Consider the following 22048-nt stretch of genomic DNA (forward strand, 5'->3'; position numbering starts at 1 on the left):
GTTGTAGGAAAAACAGAGTTGGAGAATGTATTCATGATTTTATGAGTAACTACTAAAACAATGACATGAAGGATTAAGCTAAAAAAAAAATGATTTATGCCTACAGATGGAGCAGTCTAGACGGGTCAGGGGTCCAGATTACAGGCACTCACTCAATCACTATTCACAACCTATACTATCAACGCCCCTACTCTGCGCCGCACTGCTTGCTAACATTGGCTAGTTGCAGGCAGCTAGCTAGCCAACTAGCTTAAACTACTATTTTATGATAATTTAACTAGCTAGCTAGCTAACTAACTAAGTAACAACGTTCAGATAATCTTCTAGACTCTAAACGTTAGCACACTAGCTCGCTATCTAACGTTACACAAATTAGAACGTGAAATTGGTCACATTTATAAAAGTACTCTGGAGGAAGACATGCCAAACTAGCTAGCCTGTCGTCTTCAAATGTAACTAGCTACCTAGCCAGCTAGCTAGTTAGCCCGTGAGGCTACAGAGCCAACTTTACAGACAGATGTGATAGCAAGCTATTCAAGTTAGACCAGACAAGATAGACACCCTTTCCCATTTGTTAGCAAACTGGGTACGTAGTGAGCGACCAGATAGATGTGGCGGTTAACACGAGAAATAAAAGCAAACGTTATACGTTGCTTGGCTAGCTGCGCTGGCTAATCAAGTAGGCGAAACAAATCCGACACTCAAATTCATCTACAGAATATGGTTCTTGTCAAATAAACCAAAGTAACTTTCTAGTCACTTCATTTATTCACATGCCCTGAAAATGAAAATGTCACTCTGTTTAAAGGCCTGACTAACTAACTGCCTGTGAACCTGCGCCGTTTTATTGTACTACTTGACAGCGGGCACAGGCCTCCGCCGTCCCATCTAAATGTCGCCAGCTAGCACACATATCAAAGACTAAAACAACACATTGTTTCAGTTTTCATCGTACCTGGTGCACTGCAGTCGGCGCATACTTCGGTTCTGTGGACCTTTCTTGACATGTTTAGGGTTCCACTACAGCAGTGGTTGTATATCCAAATGATATCTAATGGATGCTCGCCCCTTCCGAAGACCGCCTTATGCTGTTTCTATATGCTGCCCTGAATCCCCGGAAGCCGGCGTTGTGGTCTTTGGCTCTCCCGAAGCTTTCCCTTTTCTTCCTAACCGGTTTCAGTCCTAAACTCCGGATTCAGTGAGTCGCAGTCCTCGTCGGTGGGATGGTTATCACTGGCTGGCTCATATCTAGAGGGATATAAGACACTAGCGCGCACTGCATTGCCAATGTCGAGACCTAGGATAACTGCGCTCCGTCCTACCTGTCACTCGACTCGCTCTCCCACCACTTGCTCTCATCGCCCCTCTCTCTCTCTCTCTCTCTCTCTCTCTCTCTCTCTCTCTCTCTCTCTCTCTCTCTCTCTCTCTCTCTCTCTCTCTCTCTCTCTCTCTCTCTCTCTCTCTCTCTCTCTCTCTCTCTCTCTCTCTCTCTCTCACCAATGCCAATGGGAATAGAGATCTAAATAGAGCTCCAAAATCATCTCGTATTCGCTCAAAGCTTGGAATCTCATCAATACCCATTCATGTAGGCCTCCACCTATAGATGTTCACATTTAGCTAGGTCTCTAATATGATGTATTTGATTATCTTTTGTAAAGCTGTATAGTGGCTTAGACTAGCTTATATTACAGGCGAGGTTGTCGAAGGAAAATATTTTTGGCTGGCAATGCAATTCTGATGTTTTAGACATTGACTAATCTGTAATAATATGGGCATAAAAGCAGGTTTACAAATAGCCAAAATAAATGTTCAAAGAGCTTCATGTTGCAAAAACATTGCCGTGCTATAGCCTAGGCAATGAGCCAATAGACTGCATCAAGGGTGTAGGCCTTCGGGCTATTTGTATGTGATAATGTTATAGGCTAAGCTATATAGGCTGATTCTTTCGTTTATTCACATCAAGTGAAAAGTGAATGACTAACTCATAATGACTGGCAGGGGGCGTACCGTATGTAGCCACACTAGCCACTCTACTCGCGTGCACCTTATACATCACTCTCATCAGCATCCCTTCAATTTGATTGGCTGCTTACATTTTATTGCGGGCTGTCATCACTGTCTCGCAACAGTACAGAGGGCATCTCACAGTCACCATTCGCTGTGATGGGAGGGAGCGGAGAATAGATGGGCGTCTGCCTCGCTAGTTTATTCAAGGAGGAAGAGAAAGGTATGAGAGGGGCAGGGCATGGAGAACAGAGGTAGGCTAGATTAAATACAAGTAAGGGTTCTCTTGCAGATTCTTCTTAGATCTAGGGCTGTTGACTAGTCTTTTTCATAACCAACAGACTGCAAGGGAAATCATTGAAACATTTTATTCTTACTTTCATATTATAATGCGGAAGGCATGTCTTGTAAAGTGACATGTCACGACAGAGCGAGAATATGAGCTAATAGTCAGTCAAAAGCGAAGTATTAAGACAGGTTTATACGGAACAAAAAAACAGAGGAGAGAAGGCGAACTATGACCGAAGATGATTTCTGCTAAGAAAACTCCGGAAAAGAGTCGTTATCCTATTCACTACATGGTGTGGCACGACAAACATCCGCAACTAGAGAAAGCGCTATCCGGGAACGAGCAGGTGAGTCTTCGGACCACACGTCCTCGTCTATCTGATAAAAAAAAGCGTGGGCCATGCCAATATCATTTGCATAGGTTTAGGTTAGGTGTGCCATCTAGTGTGACCACAGTTCACGAACCGTGGGCTCGTAGATTGAATTGAACGGTAAGAGGGGGTGGAAGTTACATATGTTTCAATACCTGCCACGAGTTTACCTCGAGATTGCAAATTAGCCCATGCCATGAAATACCGTAAACCTCGTTTGAAATGTATTTCCATCGTTGTCGTTCAGTGGGAGTCAGAAAATGTGTCTAGGCTTTGCTACAATTCCATATAATGATGTCATTGCATTTAGCGACCACATCATGAACTTGCAAAATTGTATCATTCTTTTAATAATCTCCTCTAGCCTAATCCATTTCATTACCATTTCCTTGCTATTTGTTACATTTTCGCAAGCTATAGCTGTGCGTGTGTAAAGCTGCTAGTAATACTATTTCGTGTTGTGTCCAATACTGTACCTCACCACCACCTAAACGAAGAGGAGGAAACCGTGGGAGACAATGCAGATATAATGTGGGCGAATTGATGCACATGCACAGTAATGGAAATAATACCAGTCTTGACTCGGCTGTCAGAAGAGGATGTGTGGCTATGCCATGTTTACTATTTCTATGATATGTCCATACCTACAGAACGAAATTGCATAGGTGTTCATGTATTCTTTCTGGGATGTACTGTCGGAACATTTTAGCCTGTCCGTCCATTTATTTGAACCCATAAATATCTAGAACACGGTGCATGCATACAATGGAAATAGGTACTACAGGACAGACTGATGGACACAAGGCATGACAGACAGACACCTGAAAATACTCTCAAATGAACAGTCAGTGCATCTCTGCAGGAATATGGAATATCTAACACAGGTTTCCTGCAGCTTCCCAGGCACACGGACAATTGAGTAGGATGAATACGACTGAATGAAAAACCTCAAAACCTGCACACTATGCGGAGATTTAATTTCAATTAAATCTGCATCTGCATCATTTCAGTGCCTTATTATTATTATTTTTATTATAAGCAAGATGAATCCCATGTGTTTGCAATACAAAGCATATAATGCAATGCATTTAATATGGATAAGAAATGGTAAGCAATTGCGAGAGTGCAGGTTGTAAAGGACAGTAGACTGAAATGCCAGTTCCCTGTTCTGCTGCCTATTATACACCAGGTTGATGTGCAGTACAGGCTTGGCTTCTCTACTGTAACACTGTCACATCAACAGAAGGGCTGTGGTTGTTTTTCAACTCTGAATGTGAGCACAACAAAAAAAAAACAGTTTAAAGGGGAATATGTCCTTCATATGTCCGGTCACTGTGACTGACACCTCATTAACGTTTCAATTTTTTTTTTTAGGACGTTTATAAGACTAGTTTACTCTCACTCGCATCTGCAAACCTGACTCGAATGTCATACCCTCTCAGTCATATTTATATACTAATCCAAGTTCAATTCCATTCGAATAACTTTATTTGACCGTACACACTGTTAAAACGTAATGTAAACGCTCAGGCCTTAGCACCTCTTGGCTCGGATGCAATGCTGTGCAGCGCACTGTGATGCTGGTGATGATTCAAGTCTGAGCCCCATTGATTATAACTATATAACGCATCCCCCAGTTGGTGTCATTTACAGGGCGCTGACAGATAAATCTTGGCCTCTCTTGGCAAAGTATGCAGGCTTATAGAAGTGTGTTTATGGCTCCATCAGGGGAAGAGTTACACTGGCTGGCCAACTGTCTGTCTGGAACTCCCAGACTGACTGGCTGGATGTATGGACGGTCAAGTGTGCACATGAGTGGATTGGATATGGCTGGCGGTGGTTGCATATGTGTCAAGGATCAATGGTATCTAAAGGAGTGCCGGACACAAGAAATGCACAGGGTGTAGGGTGTAGGGAGCGAGTGCACACAGGGTAAGCAAGGCCTGCGCCTCACTGATGAAAGAACAGAGAAGTGCTGCGCCAGCAGCGAGAGAAAATGTTATTGGTATTGGTATCCGGGAAGGAGAAGAAGAAGCACATAAAAGAGCAAAAGTTTTTTTTTTAAAGATAAATTGAGCGGGGAGGAGAGTGAAGAGGGAGAGCTCAATGCAGCTTCTTTAAGCAGTGTCATCAAACAAAGCAGAGGGATTCTTGGAATAGAGAGACCTGACAACAAGGTAGATACAAAGAGGAATAGCCAGAGGTTGTAAAGTAACATGAGGATGCAAGTGAAGGGAAGAAATGAGGGAGGAGTGGAAGGAAGGAAGGGAGGGTTGAATAACAGCAGTGTGCAGCAACATATCACTCTATCCTGATCCAAGCACTAAAAATGCAACCCAGATATGTTTGAAATGGAACAGGATCCTTATCTAAAAAATAACTGCCCTAACCTTCTACCAAAGAGGCGAAGAGGAGCCACCCTCACTCTAATGTGTACGATGCTCACAGTCTCAGCTGGGCGCTCATGTCAACTCAGCAGTCTTGAAGTCTGATGATATCATACTGGGTGGACACAGGCCTCACAAATTACATTGTCCTCCTTCCTCGTTTGTCTCTGCTGTACCATCTGTCTATCCCTGCCTGTAATCTACAGTAAATTACCCTGACTCGTTATACACAACATCCATCCTCCCCTCTGTCAGTTTCTCGCTCCCACACCCAACGTATCTTAGTTTCCACCTGACTCCCCTCTATGGTGCTCCATACCTCCATCTCCTCTCCCCTCTACTTACCCCTACAGTGCAGTGAAACTCTACGCTAATTGCAGCAGTGCAGTGTCACTAGGGATAGGGGTGTGATTCGTCTACATTTAGTTCAATTGCGGAAAGCTTTTAACCGAGAGAGAGGACAGAAACAGACAGCAGTACTCCTTAAAGCTTGAAAAGATGTCCCTGCTAATATTGGGTTGCATTTGTGTGCCTGAAAAGGCATGGAGGAAATGAATGGTGCTTCGTGGCCCATATCTGCCTTTGCAAACCATAACGTAGGGACAGACTTACTGTATATTTGCATGCGCATACACACACACACACACCACACATGCACACGCTCACACGCGTGCACACACATACACCGGTTGTAAATAGCTATGCATAAAACTCTCTGAGGTTAGTACTGAATTCAACCTCCAATTCTCCATCAGTTCACAGACATTGTTTGTGATATCCTAACCTATATCAACGATCAGACATGGAAAGAGTTGTTCCACAATAGTCATGTTAATGTTTCCTGGAACAAACCGCACCAAAGCAATTCAAGTTTCCATTCCGGCATTTTGTACTGGTGTTTGCTTAACCACGGTATCTTGTTGTCATTTGATTATGCAAATCCAGGGTATTTTCAGCTTCTATTCCATGCAGGAAATCAAATGTGAGGTTACTACCTTAGAGATAGGAGTAGGTTCCTCCTCACTTTGCATTGTGGGGGACTTTCCTCTATCCAGTGTTTCTCTATTCACAACTTCCTCCCCCCTTCACACAGAATACCATCTGTTGTCTCCTATCACTGAGCAAAGTAATACATGTTATTACATTAGTCTTGTGGTGGTCTGACAAGTGACAACAATGGTTAAAAGGCATGTTGCCAATATAATGCGTCTTAAAAGTTTTAGTGAATTACCTGTAAAACCTGTGGCATAATGAAGATTTGACTTTGGTTTAAAACACTAACACAAGTGTAGCTGATTGTGAGGTTTAGTACTGATTCAGATTAAACACTAAAGGCTGTAGCCTAATGGTTTGCCATCGGTTTGAATATTATCCCAAATATAAATGTATAGGTGATAATCTTCACCCTCATCCGCAAGTATGAGAGAACTTAGAGTCTCTTAGAGTCTCTTCAGTTGTATCAGAGACTAGTGCTGTCACATCTGTCATCGAGGAGGAGGGAGAGAATCACATATCTCTCCCCACCCTGCCTGTGACAGGTTCACTGACCATGGCAGAGTTATTTCACCCAGCTCCATCCTCCTCCATCCTATCCTCCCTCAGTCCCTCTGCTGCTCTCACCTCTGCCCAGCCGTCCCTCTCGCTCAAATTTACTGGGCTCAGACTGTCAGGCTCCAACTACTAACTCCCGCTCTGGCCTCATTTTATTTCTCTGACCTGCATTTGGTGATAGAGGGATGGTAATGATCTAAGTTATTTCGAGATATCTATAAGCCGATCACACACATGCATCTGATGGTGTGGTCTCATTTGCATACGCCCCACTTACACCATACACTCGCACAGAGAAGGACTGCATAAAGAGACATTATCCCAAGCACTGTCATGTAGTCATATACAACGTTTGGCTATAACTAGGCTATAACTCTCCAACACATATTGGAAATCGATCAATCACAGTTGTGCATAGTAAGTACCGAATTTAAAAAGGGTAACAATTAAAATAAGGGGTACGGGTTGATTCTTTTAACCCCTCCCAATGAGCACACACATGATTCTCGTGCATGCCCTCTCCACCCACCACAAACATATTTTGGTCTCACAATAAATGATTGATGTTGGTTTAAGTAGCTGCCAGAGAACATTAAGGCAAAGCAGAGAGAGTGCAGGAGTAGACAGAGATGTCTATCAATTATGCAGTTTCCACGGAGAGAAGGGAGGACCAAGGGAGGGATGGAAGGAAGGGTGGAGGAGGAGAGGGAGAGAAGGGAGGACCAAGGGAGGGATGGAAGGAAGGGTGGAGGAGGAGAGGGAGATAGCGGAGGACCAAGGGGGGATGGAAGAATGAAGGGTGGATTGAGCCACAGATGGACCCAATGAGGAAGAGAAAGAGAGTGAGCAGGCACTACGAGTCAGTCAGTGGATGATTAGGATGAGCAGAGAGAATGGGGAGACCCAGTATGACATAATATCCTTACTGTAACCACCTGGGCCAGTCGATTCTGTAAGTGCAGAGTAGGAGTGCTGATCTGGGATAAGGTCCCCCCAATCTTATTCATTATGATCTAAAAGGCTAAACTGATCCTACATTAAATCAGCATCTATACTGAGACTCCAGCTAATGTCTGGCCTGTGTGTGTGGGTCTGTACGTGTTTGTGTGCAGGATAGTATGGCTCTATTTGTGGGCTGTTTGTTGGTCAGAACCACATTGTTCACATGCGAATGAGTAAGTCTGCCACTGTGTTTCAGTGTTAATGTGTGCACTAGTGTGAAGACGTGAGGATGAGGAGGTGTGGACTAAGAGGTGCCGTGTGTCTTTGTACCACAGCAGAAAAGTGTTACATTTGAGTGTATTGGTTTAGCATGTCAGTTCTATACCGTAACTGACCAATAATGTTATCAGTGTTTTTGTCAAGAGTGGTTTCCTTATTTAATATATACATTTTTTTTCTTTGATCTATTTTTACTGAACAGATAGAGAGAGAGGGGACTTGTGTCTGTGCGTGATTGCATGTTTGTTTGTGTGAGAAAGTGGCTGCTGTCGTGTTTCTATTTGAGTGTTTCTATTTGCTCTTATACTTAATTAGCTTCATACAACGGGTGGGTCTAATCCTGAATTCCAGCCGGTGTCTATGCCACAAGTTACCACCGACTAAATCTAGGACGTTAACATGCCTATTTACTCTGTTCCATCTGACTGCGCAGTTCACTGTCTCATCAGCCCAGCCAGGCAATTTACAAACTTGATCTAGACATCATCTCACATTTCTTTTTAGACTAACATTTTGTTTTCAACAGTGTAGTTTGCATAAACCTGGCAGTCTGTCTGTCTCAGACATTTAGTCAGTACTACAGTAAGAGTAGATTGTCCACCATCTACAGTATGTGTTATCCTGGCAAAAAAACAGAAACAGGCAACATAACATTTAGATTCAGAATAATAAATATTTGAATAATTTATCTGAGCAAACCAAAAACCATTTTCCCACATTTTGTAACGTTATAGCATTATTTTAAAATGTATTAAACTGTTTTTCCCCTCATCAATCTACACATAATGCACATAAAACATCGCGACAACATGAGGCTGCCGCCACAATGCTTCGCCGTAGGGAGAGTGCCAGGTTTCCTTGGTTCAGTCTTGGTTTCATCAGACCAGAGAATCTTGTTTCTCATGGTCTGAGAGTCCTTTTGGTGGCTTTTTGCAAACTTCAACGGGCCTGTCATGTGCCTTTTACTGAGGAGTGGCTTCCGCCTAGACACTCTAACAAAAAGGCATGCTTGTTGGAGTGCTGCAGAGATTGGTGTCATTCTGGAAGGTTCTCCCTTCTCCACCGAAGATCTCTAGAGCTCTGTCAGAGTGACCATCAGGTTCTTGGTCATCTCCCTGACCAAGGCCCTTCTTCCCCGATTGCTCAGTTTGGCCGTGCGGTTCCACACTTCTTCCATTTTAGAACGATGGAGGCCACTGTGTTCTTGGGGACCTTCAATGCTGCAGGAATTCTTTGGTATCCTTTCCCAGATCTGTTCCTCTATACAATCCTGTCTCGGAACTCTACGAAAAAATTTCCTTCAACCTCATGGCTTGGTTATAGCTCTGAAATTCACTGTCATCTGTGGGACCTTATATAGACAGGTGTGTGCCTTTCCAAATCATGTCCAATCAATTTAAATTACCACAGGTGGACTCCAATCAAGTTGTAGAAAAATCTCAATGTTCAATGGAAACAGGATGCACCTGAGCTCAATTTCAAGTCTCATAGCAAGCGTCTGTTTTAATTTGTAATACATTTGCAAAAATTCGAAAAACCTGTTCTTGTTTTGTCAAAATGGGGTAGTGTGTGTAGATTGATGAGGAAAAAAAGGTATTTAATCAATTTTAGAATAAGGCTGTAACGTAACAAAATGTGGAAAAGGGGAAGGGGTCTGAATACTTTCCAAATGCACTGTATATACAAAGAAATATCAATAGAAAACAGGTAAAACTAAATTAAGTGCAGCTAGTTGCAGTCTTTTCAGCTTCAGTTTGAAGTGATTGAGTTAGCTGTGTTGTTGGCTAGCTCCTCTGAACAACAGAGAGCACATTTCCTATGCTAGGTGAAATCGGATCATTTGCTCATTATTATGGATGTACCCAAATAAATGTCACTAGAAAACAGCTTAAACAAACGCAAATGGAGCTACTCTGCTGTTATTCTGGCTGCACTGTTTGACGTGACTGTAAGTTAGCCGTAGTTGGCTAGCTAGCATGCAAGGGATAAGAATGTTGCCAGCCAGTATGGCAATAAGACATTTAGAACAAACGACTTGTTCTGTCCATAGATACAGAACAAAAATAATTAGCAACTGGGTCGTGTCTCTGGCAACCGATAGAACGAACGACCAGCCGTCAATATACTACCACAATCCTTTGCTGCTCTCTCTCTCTCTCTCTCTCTCTCTCTCTCTCTCTCTCTCTCTCTCTCTCTCTCTCTCTCTCTCTCTCTCTCTCTCTCTCTCTCTCTCTCTCTCTCTCTCTCTCTCTCTCTCTCTCTCTCTCTCTCTCTCTCTCTCTCTCTCTCTCTCTCTCTCTCTCTCTCTCTCTCTCTCTCTCTCTCTCTCTCTCTCTCTCTTCAGAGTAAGCCCCAGGGCCACTTGGAGGGCCCTATAAAGCCACACTGACATCAATCGCTCACTACCCGTTATTCAGTACACCCACAGCCTACGCCATCACCACCCTCTCTTTCTCACAGTGCAGCCGCCGCCACTCAACCAGTCAGCTCCAACGCATAGCACACCTTCCTCCTTCTCCATCTCTCCCGCCTCTTCTTCTCTTGGTTGCTATAGCGATACACCTCTATTCTCTCCCTCTATTCCCTCCACACCTCGTCCTTCACCTCTGACAGTGCCTGTGTGGATTCCTCCTCCTGTTTTTCTGCCGTTCCATTCCTCCTCTCCTCTCCGGCGTCCCCCTACCCCCTCTTTGGGATTAGGAGCCCTGGTTGTTGCTTACGATCAAGCGGTGGCGTCACTAGCACTAACGCTGTGCTTGCTAATTACAGAACAGGGCGTGGCCCCCAGGGAGGCCCCTGGAAGGAGAGGGAGAGCAGCGGGGGAGATGAGGAGGCTCCACGTGGGAGGAGGGAGGCTGCTCCTGGTGAAAAACAACCCAGCAGCATCCCTCTGATGTACTGTACAACACACTCCACAATAACACACTGCAAAGTACACTCAGCACACCAACACAAAACGTCGGGGCTGCACTGACCTGCACTGGGGCACACGTGAACCAAAACACAAGCCCTCACACAACACAACTCAACAGTGTGTGTACTTTGTGATATTTCCAATGCAAATATGAATAGACACAAAGCTCGGATGGAAATGTACCATAAAGCTATTGCCCTTATTCCCTGTTACAACTGCTCCTCCCCTCACAACAGTAGCATCCATCCATCTATCCATTTCCATGCGTTGTCATTTCTTCAATACATTTTCCACATCCACCAGTAAGGCAGATTCAGATTCCACAGAGCGTCTCCTTGTGTGCATCCCAAATGGCACCCTATTCCCTTTATATATACTTTTAACCAGGGCCCCCACACAGCTCTGGTCAAAAGTAGAGCACTAAAGTGGGAATAATGTGCCATTTGGGACGCACCCCAGTCGCCTTCTATCAGCCTCCCTCATTAGGATGTCAGCATGTGGTTGGTTTATTCTTGACCTTGGAACCTGCCAGGTGCTCTAATGAACTTTGTTTAATCACAAGCCAGAGACCATATTTCTAGACATAGAGACTTGCTGATTTAGACCAACTAGACTGCAGAGCAGAGAGCCTACATCAAACACACTGCAGTAGTCTACTAGACTGATATAGCTACTGTATCAAAACTGAGGCAGGAAAAGGCTGAGACAGACAGAGAGAGATGGTGTTCCAAAAACGGTCCAGTTTCCAGGACCACAAATACAAATTCCATCTAGACACTGTTGCTCTTGAGCACACCAAAAACGATACATACCTCGGCCAAAACATCAGTGCCAAAGGTAACTTCCACAAAGCTGTGAATGATCTGAGAGACAAGGCAAGAAGGGCTTTCTATGCCATCAAAAAGAACATAACATTCGACATACCAATTAGGATCTTGCTAAAAAATATTTGAATCAGTTATAGAAACCATTGCCCTTTATGGTTGTGAGGTCTGGGGTCCGCTCATCAAGCAAGAATTCACAAAAAGGGACAAACACCAAATTAAGATTTTGAATGCAGAATTCTGCAAAAATATCCTCAGTGTACCACATGCAACACCAAATAATGCATGCAGAGCAGAATTAAGGCCCATACCCGCTAATTATCCAAATCCAAAAAAGAGCCGTTAAATTCTACAGCCACCTAAAAGGAAGCAATTCCCAAACCTTCCATAACAAAGCCATCACCTACAGAGAGATGAACCTGGAGAAGAGTCCCCTAAGCAAGCTGGTCCTCGGGCTCTGTTCACAAACACAAACAGATCCCACAGAGCCCCAGGACAGCAACACAATTAGACCCAACCAAATCATAAGAAAACAAAAAGATATTTACTTGACCGACACATTGGAAAGAATTAACAAAAACATTTAGCAAACTATATGCTATTTGTTCCTAAACAGAGAGTACACAGTGGCAGAATACCTGACCCAAACTTAAGGAAAGCTTTGACTATGTACAGTGAGCCTAGCCTTGTTATTGAGAAAGGCTGAAATAGGCAGGCCTGGCTCTCAGGAGAAGACAGGCTATGTGCACAATGCCCACCGTGAAATACCACGGTGTGCCATGACAGCAGCAAGATTTGTAACCTGTTGCCACAAGAAAAGGGCAACCAGTGAAGAACAAACACCAAGTGTAAATACAACCCATGTTTATTTCTTTTCCCTTTTGTACTTTAACTATTTGCACATAATATGACATTTGAAATGTCTTTATTCTTTTGGAACTTTTGTGAGTGTAATATTTACTGTTAATTTGTATTGTTTATTTCACTTTTGTTTATTATTTAACATATGTTTCCCATGCCAATATCGCCCTTGAATTGAAATTGAGACAGCGAGAGAGAGAGATTAACTCTAGAGAATGACAGAGACGTTACATCTAGACACTTACAGCGTAACTCACTATATAAAGACGACCCGTCTAGAACACTGGCACTCCGTTCATGTGAGGATGTGATAGCTCAATTATCACCTGTCTCTTCTCCTTCCATCACTCTCTCCTCCACACTTCCTCCACCCTATCTCTCTCCTTTCCAGATGAGCCCTGCACACCATGCAATACAATGACCCCAATTCTCTCCTCTTCTCCCTCAGGTGGACGTGGAGACCCTGGACCCCCGGGGTCGGACTCCCCTCCACCTGGCTGTCACTCTGGGTCACCTGGACTGTGCCCGTCTGCTCCTTCAACATGGTGCTGACGTCAGCAAGGAGAACCGCAACGGCTGGACGGGTGAGACAGGGAGGGGTTGTAATAGTACAGTGGCATTTCGCTCCACCCGCAATAACATCTGCTAAACACGTGTATGTAACCAATAAAATGTGATTGATTTCATTTGTGTAGTAAGAGTAGTGGTAGTCGTAGTAGTAGTAGTAGTAGTAGTAGGAGGAGTAATACTTGTAGTAGGAGTAATAGTAGGAAGAGTAGTAGGAGTGGTAGTAGTAGTAGTAGGAGTAATAGTAGGATGAGTAGTAGGAGTAATAGTATGAGGAGTAATAGGAGTAGTAGGAGTAGTAGGAGTAGTAGGAGTAATAGGAGTAGTAGTAGGAGTGGTAGTAGGAGGAGTAGTAGGAGTAATAGGAGTAGGAGGAGGAGTAACAGTAGGAATAGTAGGAGTAATAGTAGGAAGAGAAGGAGGAGTAATAGTAGGAAGAGGAGTAGTAGGAGTAGTAGGAGTTATAAGAGTAGTAGGAGTATTAGTAAGAGTAATAGGAGTAGTAGTAGGAGTAGTAGTAGGAGGAGTAATAGTAGAAGGAGTAGTAGGAGGAGTAATAGTAGGAGGAGTAGTAGGAGTAATAGTAGGAGGAGTAGTAGGAGTAATAGTAGGAGGAGTAGTAGTAGGAGGATTCATAGTAGGAAGAGGAGTAGCAGGAGTATGAGTAGTAGGAGGAGAAGGAGTAGTAGTAGAAGTAATAGGAGTTATAGGAGTAGTGGTAGGAGGAGTAGGAGGAGTAGCGGAGGTCATAGGAGTAGTAGGAGTAGTAGTAGGCGGAGTAGGAGGAGGAGTAGTAGTAGGAGGAGTAGTAGTAGGAGTAGTATTAGTAGTAGGAGTAGTAGGAGTAGTAGGAGTAATAGTAGGAGGAGTAAGAGGAGTAATAGTAGGAGGAGTAGTAGTAGGAGTAGTATTAGTAGTAGGAGTAGTAGGAGTAGTAGGAGTAATAGTAGGAGGAGTAATAGGAGTAATAGTAGGAGGAGGAGGAGGAGGAGTAATAGGAGTAGTAGGAGTAATAGTAGTAGTAGTAGTAGTAGTAGGAATAATAAGAGTAGATGGAGTAATAGTAAGAGTAGGAGTAGTAGGAGTAATAGGAGTAGTAGGAGTTGTTGTAGTAGGAGTACTTTATCTAAAAACTAAATTGTTTTTCAGCAGAATTATCCATAAAACACAACAGGCATGTATACTGTGAAAGCATAGATAAATTGACTAGGATAAGTCTAATAGTGACTCACAATTAAAGGCTGGAAGGATGTACTGTATGGAATCTCTATAAAAATAGATTGAGGTGATTGGATTCTACGAATAGGAACCATTTGTTTGTGGATTGATGGTGAGCCAAATGGCTGCTGTGGATGGATCTAATCAAGTAATTAGGCACAATTGCTTTTAAATGCACTTATTGATAATTTAAAATGAAATTGAAATGGATTGGGTAGGTTAGTCAGAGTTTCCTCAGAGAGTTGGTTAGTCAGAGTTTCCTCAGAGAGTTGATTTAGGACTGTGGCACTGGGAAGGGACCTGTATAGTATTGTAAGGCACAACGCTGGCGACAGGAAGCAGGTACATGGAGAACATTTAATCAACTACGCCCCCCTCTAGGGGCGCCACCAGGTGTCCCACGGGGGCGGGCCTGATGAGCCGGTCGAGGCATGGGCGCTGGACAAGCCGGCTGGGGCGAAGAAGCCCGACGAACCGGTAGAGGCGGGGGAGCCCGTCGATCCCGCTGTGGCGTGGAAGCCCGATGATCCGGCGTAGACGTAGTGGCCTGAGGAGCCAGCTGGGTGTAAAAAACCTGATGATCTGGCTGAGGCCCAACGCAGGATGGGCTCCTTCCGAGCCAACCGGTGCAAGGAAACCTCTCGAGCCAGCTAGGGTGTGGAAGCTCGACGAGCTGGCTAGGCCCCATGGTTCCATCGGCGACGGGCCCCGGATAGACGTCACCACCAACCGGAACGCCAGCACTCCCCGATGCTTCCAATTTTGGTGTCAGCATTCTCTAAGGCACGACACTGGAGACATGAAGCAGGTACATGGAGAACATTTAATCAACTACGGAAATAAAACAGGACCGGACCAGCGTCTGGATGGTACAAAGTAACGAAATCAATGCTGACAGGGAATAACGTAAGGAACAGACAGTGAAGGCAATCAAATAATAATAGAGTTCAGGTGGGGCCAATGAGGCGCTGGTGCGCGTAACGAAGGGGACAGGTGTGCGAAAAGATAGGCAGTTTGGGGCTCTCGAGCCAGAGAGAGGGAGAGCGGGAGCAGGCGTGACAATTATACTTAAGCAATAAGACACCTCAGGGGTTCATGGTATATGGCCAATAATATACTCTGCTTTACGTCGGGCTTAAGAACAGCCCTTAGCCGTGGTATATTGGCCATATACCACGAACCCCTGAGGTGCCTTATTGCTATTATAAACTGGTTACCAACGTAATTAGAGCAGGAAAAACTAATGTTTTGTCATACCTGTGGTATATGGTCTGATATACCGAGGCTGTCAGCCAATCAGCATTCAGGGTTCAAACCACCCAGTTTAAGGTATTGTAGTATTGTGTATAGCATAGCACAGCATAGCATAGTTCAGAACAGCACAGTACAGTCCAATATACACAGTTTATTAGGTACACCCATCTAGTACCGGGTCTGACCCCCCTTTGCCTCAAGGCAAGCCTGAATTCTTCGGGGCATGGAACCGTTGCTCCATTGGTATCAAGGGTATCAAACATTCCCCACACCATCACACCACTGCCACCAGCCTGTATCGTTGACACCAGGCAGGGTAGGACCATGGACTCATGCGGCTTACGCCAAATCCTGACTCTGACGCAACAGGAACTGGGAATAGTCAGACCAGGCAATGTTTTTCCACTCCTCAATTGACCAGTGTTGGTGATCGCGTGCCGATTGGAGCCGCTTCTTCTGGTTTTTAGCTGATAGGAGTGGAACCTGGTGTGGTCATCTGCTGCAGTTGCCCATCCGTGAGAAGGACCGATGAGTTGTGCGTTCCGAGATGCCGTTTTGCACACCACTGTACCATTATTTGCCCGATTCTTTCCATTCTCCTTTGACCTCTCATCAACAAGCTATTTTCGCCCACAGGACTGCCTCTGACTGGATGTTTTTTGTTTCTCGCACTATTCTTGGTAAATCCTAGACACAGTCGTGTGTGAAAAGCCCAGGATTCGCTTAGTTTTGCTCACTAGTTTTGCCCATTCTAATGTTCAATTCAACAGTAACTGAATGCCTCGATGCCTGTCTGCCTGCTTTATATAGCAAGCCACGGCTACAGGACTCACTGTCTGTAGATGCAAACCATTAATTGGCCCATGAGTGTGTGTCTATACATATGGTGAAGATTGTCTTCCTCTCTCCCATAGTGCTCCAGGAGGCAGTCAGTACACGAGACCCGGAGCTGGTACGTCTAGTTCTGCATTACCGTGACTACCAGCGGACCACTAAGAGACTGGCGGGAATCCCTGTCCTCCTGGAGAGACTGCACCAGGTTAGAGGCACTGACACTGAACACAAGTACAGAGCACAATAGCAACGTCAGAATACAAGCATTTAGGAAACACTTGTAGATATATTTTGCGTTAGCACTTATCTTGTTGAACAACACTGTAAAAAATGTTTTATTGTTGTTTAAATGAAATATTATTAAGTAACTGGTTCCTTTTTTTGTTTACTCAACTATTCGGTCCAAGTGATACCCAGAACTTAACATTTTTAGTTGGCCCAAACTTTTAGATGGCCCAAAAATTCAGTCAACTTAAAATGATGTGTTTGCTCAAATTGTCTCATATGTTCATTCAACTAGAAATTCTCATTTCAACATACATTGTATTCAACATACATTGTATTCAACTTACATGTTTGACAATGTGCGTGTTCATTTATACAATAATTAATATTCAACATTTCCTCACCTGGGATTTGAACTCACAACCTCTTGATTCACAGCATTCCTGCTACGCCACTATGTCTGTGTCAATAACCGATTTCACCTATATTGCTACAGAGCAAAGTACATCTCAGCTTTGTTAAAAGTACACTCAAGAAAAAACACATTATTTATCATAACGATTAAGGAGTAACATTAAAACAGAGTAATATGTCCCACCAACAGGGGTACGCGCAATGCCGTCAGGGGTATGCCAAATAAAAATGTGATTCACATTTTTTTTTTCCAATGGGGCTATACATTTGGGTGAGGTTTTTTTTCTCGCCTGAGTAGCCTCGTTTCACTGCCAAAAATAAAAGTAAACCATCTAGTGTTGAGCGAAATAACAACACAATGTCAAATACAGGTAGCCTAGTCAAATAATTAACATCCAATCACAATCACAGTTACTCTCTCGTGGGAATTCCACTAAAGGTCCGTATGTAGCCAAACGTAGCTGCTGCTCATGTTGGTATCTGTACTGATGGCGAAAAGCCATGACAGGGAGACATAGTGGAGTGGTAATGCTTGTGCAAAGAGTTGCTGCCGACGCCACTTTGGTACACTGCAGCATCCACCGAGAGGCTCTTGCTGCCAAGAGAATGCCTGACAGCTTGAAAGACGTTTTGGACACTACAGTGAAAATGGTTAACTTTGTTAAAGCAAGGCCCCTGAACTCTCATGTATTTTCTGCATTATGCAATGATATGGGCAGCGACCATGTAACGCTTTTACAGCTTTTTTTTTTGTGCAGGTTATCAAGTGTTTTTGAATTGAGAGACTAGCTTTCTTTACTGACCATAATTTTCACTTGTCTGACCACTTGCATGATGACGAATTATATCTGGGTGATGTTTTTTCTCACATTAATGATTTGAATCAATGATTACAGGGACACTCCGCAACTATATTCAATGTGCGGGACAAAATTGAAGCTATGATTAAGAAGTTGGAGCTCTTTTCTGTCTGCATTAACAAGGACAACACACAGGTCTTTCCATCGATTTGTTTGTGTGCAAATTAACTCAAGCTTATGGACAATGTCAAATGTGATATAGCGAAGCAACTGAGTGAGCTGGGTGCGCAATTAAACAGGTACTTTCCTGAAACGGACCACATAAACAACTGGATTTGTTATCCCTTCCATGCCCTGCCTCCAGTTCACTTCCCGATATCTGAACAAGAAAGCCTCATCAGAATTGTAGCAAGCGGTTCTGTGAAAATGTAATTTAATCATAAGCCACCGCCAGATTTCTGGATAGGGCTGCCCTCAGAGTATCCTGCCTTGGCATATCGCGCTGTTAAGACACCGATGCCCTTTGCAAACACATACCTATGTGAGAGTGGATTCCCGGCCCTCACTAGCATGAAAACTAAATACAGGCATAGACTGTGCGTGGAAAATGATTTAAGACTGAAACTCTCTCCAATACAACCCAACATTGCAGAGTTATGTGCATCCTTTCAAGCACACACCCCTCTCATTAACCTGTGGTGAGTTATTCACAATTTTTGATGAACAAATAAGGTTTTATATGTAAGATGGCTAAATAAAGAGCAAAATTATTGATTATTATTATATTATTATTTGTGCCCTGGTCCTATAAGAGCTCGTTGTCACTTCCCACGAGCCGGGCTGTGACAAGAATTCACACTCATTCTTATGTTTAATAAATGTATTGTACAGTGTGTGTGTGCCAGGCTTACAGTGATGGCAAAACACAACATTTGAAAGTGTGCTGACCCTGGTGCTAGAAGGGGTACGCAGCTGGAGGTAGAATGTTTGAAGGGGTATGGGACTATAAAACATTTGGGAACCATTGCTCTATATAATACTGTACACTTTCTTGAATTAGTTGTGGATTTGGGAACTGTGAAAAGATGCCCGGTGTCATGTCTGGTGAGGTAAGTGTGTGTGTCAGAGCTGTGTGTAAGTTGACGATGCAAACAATATGGAATTTTCAACACATTAATGTTTCTTATAAAAAGAAGTCAGTCTCTCCTCAACTCTTAGCCAGGGGAGACAGGCATGCATAGTATTAATATTCGCCCTCTGGTTACAATGAAAAGAAAGATGTGCCACTCTTTTCTGGGCCAGCTTCTGCTTAACTAGGTATTTCTTTGCAGATCATATGACTAGACAATAATCAAGATAAGACAAAACTAGAGCCTGCAGGATTTGCTTTTTTTGGAGAGTGGTGTCAAAAAACAGAGCATCTCTTTATTATGGGCAGACCTCTCCCCATTTTTACCACCATTGAATCTATATGTTTTGACCAAGACAGTTTACAATCTAAGGCAACATCAAATAATTGAGTTTCCTAAGCTTGTTCAAACGCCAAACCATTCAATGCCAGATTCAGCTGAGGTCTAGAGCCTGGGGAATGATTTGTAAAAAGTGCAATGCTCTTAGTTTTAGAGATGTTCAGAACCAGTTTATTACTGGCCACCCATTCCGAAACTGACTGCAATTCCTTGTTAAAGGTTTAGTGATTTCATTAGCTGTGGTTGCTGACACAAATATGGTTGAATCATCAGCATACATGTACACACAGTCTTTGTTTAATGCCAGTGGCAGGGTATTGGTAAAAATAGAAAAGAGTAGAGGGCCTAGAGAGCTGCCCTGCGGTACACCACACCCTACATGCTTGACATTAGAGAGGCTTCCATTAAATAAAACCCTCTTAGTTATATTAGATTTATACAGTTGAAGTTGAAAGTTTACATACACTTAGGTTGGAGTCATTAAAACTTGTTTTTCAACTACTCCACAAATGTCTTGTTAACAAACTATAGTTTTGGCATGTCGGTTAGGACATCTACTTTGTGCATGACAAAAGTCATTTTTGTTTGTTTTATTTCACTTATAATTCACTGTATCATAATTCCAGTGGGTCATAAGTTTACATACACTAAGTTGACAGTGCCTTTAAAAAGCTTGGGAAATTCCAGAAAACGATGTCATGGCTTTAGAAGCTTCTGAGAGGCTAATTGACATCATTTGAATCAATGGAGGTGTACCTGTGGATGTATTTCAAGGCCTACCTTCGAACTCATGGGAAAATCAAAAGAAATCAGCCAAGACCTCAGAAAAATTATTGTATACCTCCACAAGCCTGGTTCATCCTTGGGAGCAATTTCCAAACGCCTGAAGGTACCACGTTCATCTGTACAAACAATAGTACTCAAGTATAAACACCAAGGGACCAAGCAGCTGTCATGCCACTTAGGAAGGAGACACGTTCTGTCTCCTAGAGATGAACGTACTTTGGTGCGAAAGGTGCAAATCAATCCCAGAACAACAGCAAAGGACCTTGTGAAGATGCTGGAGGAAATTAGTACAAACGTATCTATATCCACAGTAAAACGAGTCTATATCGACATAACCTGAAAGGCCACTCAGCCAGGAAGCCACTGCTCCAAAACCACCATAAGAAAAGCCAGACTACAGTTTGTAACTGCACATGGGGACAAAGATCATATTTTTTGGATAAATGTCCTCTGGTCTGATGAAACAAAAATAGAACTGTTTGGACATAATGACCATCATTGTGTTTGGAGGAAAAAGGGGGAGGCTTGCAAGCCGAAGAACACCATCCCAACCGTGAAGCACGGGGGTGGCAGCATCATGTTGTGGGGGTGCTTTGCTGCAGGAGGGACTGGTGCACTTCACAAAATAGATGGCATCACGAGTTAAGAAAATTATGTGGGTATATTGAAGCAACGTCTCAAGACATCAGTCAGGAAGTTAAAGCTTGGTCGCAAATGGGTCTTCCAAATGACCCCAAGCATACTTCCAAAGTTGTGGCAAAATGGCTTAAAGACAACAAAGTCAAGGTATTGGAGTGGCCATCACAAAGCCCTGACCTCAATCCAATAGAAAATGTGCAGCACTGAAAAAGCTTGTGCGAGCGAGGCCTACAAACCTGACTCGGTTACACCAGCTCTGCCAGGAGGAATGGGCCAAAATTCACCCAACTTATTATGGGAAACTTGTGGAAGGCTACCCGAAGCGTTTGACCCAAGTTAAACAATTTAAAGGCAATGCTACCAAATACTAATTGAGTGTATGTGAACTTCTGACCCACTGGGAATATGATGAAAGAAATAAAAGCTTAAATAAATTATTCTCTCAACTATTATTCTGACATTTCACATTCTTAAAATAAAGTGGTGATCCTAGCTGACCTAAAACAGGGACACTTTACTGGGATTAAATGTCAGGAATTGTGAAAACTGAGTTTAAATGTATTTGGCTAAGGTGTATGTAAACTTCCCACTTCAACTGTAGCTCTGAATCCATGATATGACAGAGGTTGAAAAGCCATAAAACATGTTTTCTCAACAGCAGGTTATGGTCAATAATATCGAAGGCTTCACTGAAATCGAACAGAACAGCTCCCACAATCTTCTTATTATCAATTTCTTTCAAACAATCATCAGTCATTTGTGTCATTGCAGTACATGTTGAGTGCCCTTCTCTATAAGCATGCTGAAAATCTGTTGTCAGTTTGTTTACAGAGAAATAGCATTGTATTTGGTCAAAGGCAATTTTCTCTAACAGTTTGCTAAGAACTGGCAGCAAGATGATAGGTCTGCTGTTAGAACCAGTAAAGGCTGCTTTATGAATGACTTTGGCTTCCCACCAGGCCTGAGGACAAACACCTTCCTCTAGATTCTAGATTAAATATATGACAGAGAGGAGTGGCCAGTGAGTCAGCACCATCTTCAGTATCCTTCCGTCTATGTTGTCAATGCCAGGAGGTTTGTTCCCACACTAACGTTACAAAATCCAAACGTACAATTTTATTTCATTATTTATTTATTTATTTTTGCATGAATGCAATGGCTCACTCTTTGTTGATTCGATGAAATATTTTTTTGTCTTTCTGGCCATCATTTATTTTAACTTTTTTTTCCTCCATCATTCTTTTATATCATTGATCTTGGCTTCATAAATGCAGCTTCTTCCTCTTTTCTCAATTTGCAGTAAGTCAGCCAGTCAGATGTGCAGCCAGACTTATGAGCCACTCCTGTTGCTCCATCTCTTACAACCATACAGTTTTTCAATTCCCCATCAATCCATGGAGCCTTAACAGTTCTAACAGTCA

General features: G+C 43.2%; 2 protein-coding genes across 5 annotated transcripts in view; one reads left to right on the forward strand and one right to left on the reverse strand.

Moving 5' to 3' along the window:
• Positions 1-1367, reverse strand: part of git1 (G protein-coupled receptor kinase interacting ArfGAP 1) — a 28774-nt gene extending 27407 nt beyond the window's left edge. For 2 of the 4 annotated variants that reach the window (XM_052524389.1, XM_052524385.1), the window contains exon 1: positions 956-1367. In XM_052524389.1, the coding sequence (XP_052380349.1) occupies positions 956-1007 (52 nt within the window). In that variant the 5' untranslated portion in view covers positions 1008-1367. The remainder of the gene's footprint in view (positions 1-955) is intronic. The other 2 variants (XM_052524390.1, XM_052524388.1) reach the window with 1 other exon arrangement.
• A 783-nt stretch (positions 1368-2150) lies between these two features.
• The window catches only part of LOC118374282 (ankyrin repeat domain-containing protein 13B-like), a 37425-nt gene continuing 17527 nt past the window's right edge, over positions 2151-22048 (forward strand). Inside the window, exons 1-3 of the mRNA XM_052524396.1 lie at positions 2151-2639; positions 12870-13005; positions 16375-16499. Coding sequence (XP_052380356.1) covers positions 2532-2639; positions 12870-13005; positions 16375-16499 — 369 coding nt within the window. The 5' untranslated portion in view covers positions 2151-2531. The remainder of the gene's footprint in view (positions 2640-12869; positions 13006-16374; positions 16500-22048) is intronic.

Source organism: Oncorhynchus keta, chromosome 1 (genome assembly GCF_023373465.1).
Source record: "Oncorhynchus keta strain PuntledgeMale-10-30-2019 chromosome 1, Oket_V2, whole genome shotgun sequence".
Taxonomy (NCBI): domain Eukaryota; kingdom Metazoa; phylum Chordata; class Actinopteri; order Salmoniformes; family Salmonidae; genus Oncorhynchus; species Oncorhynchus keta.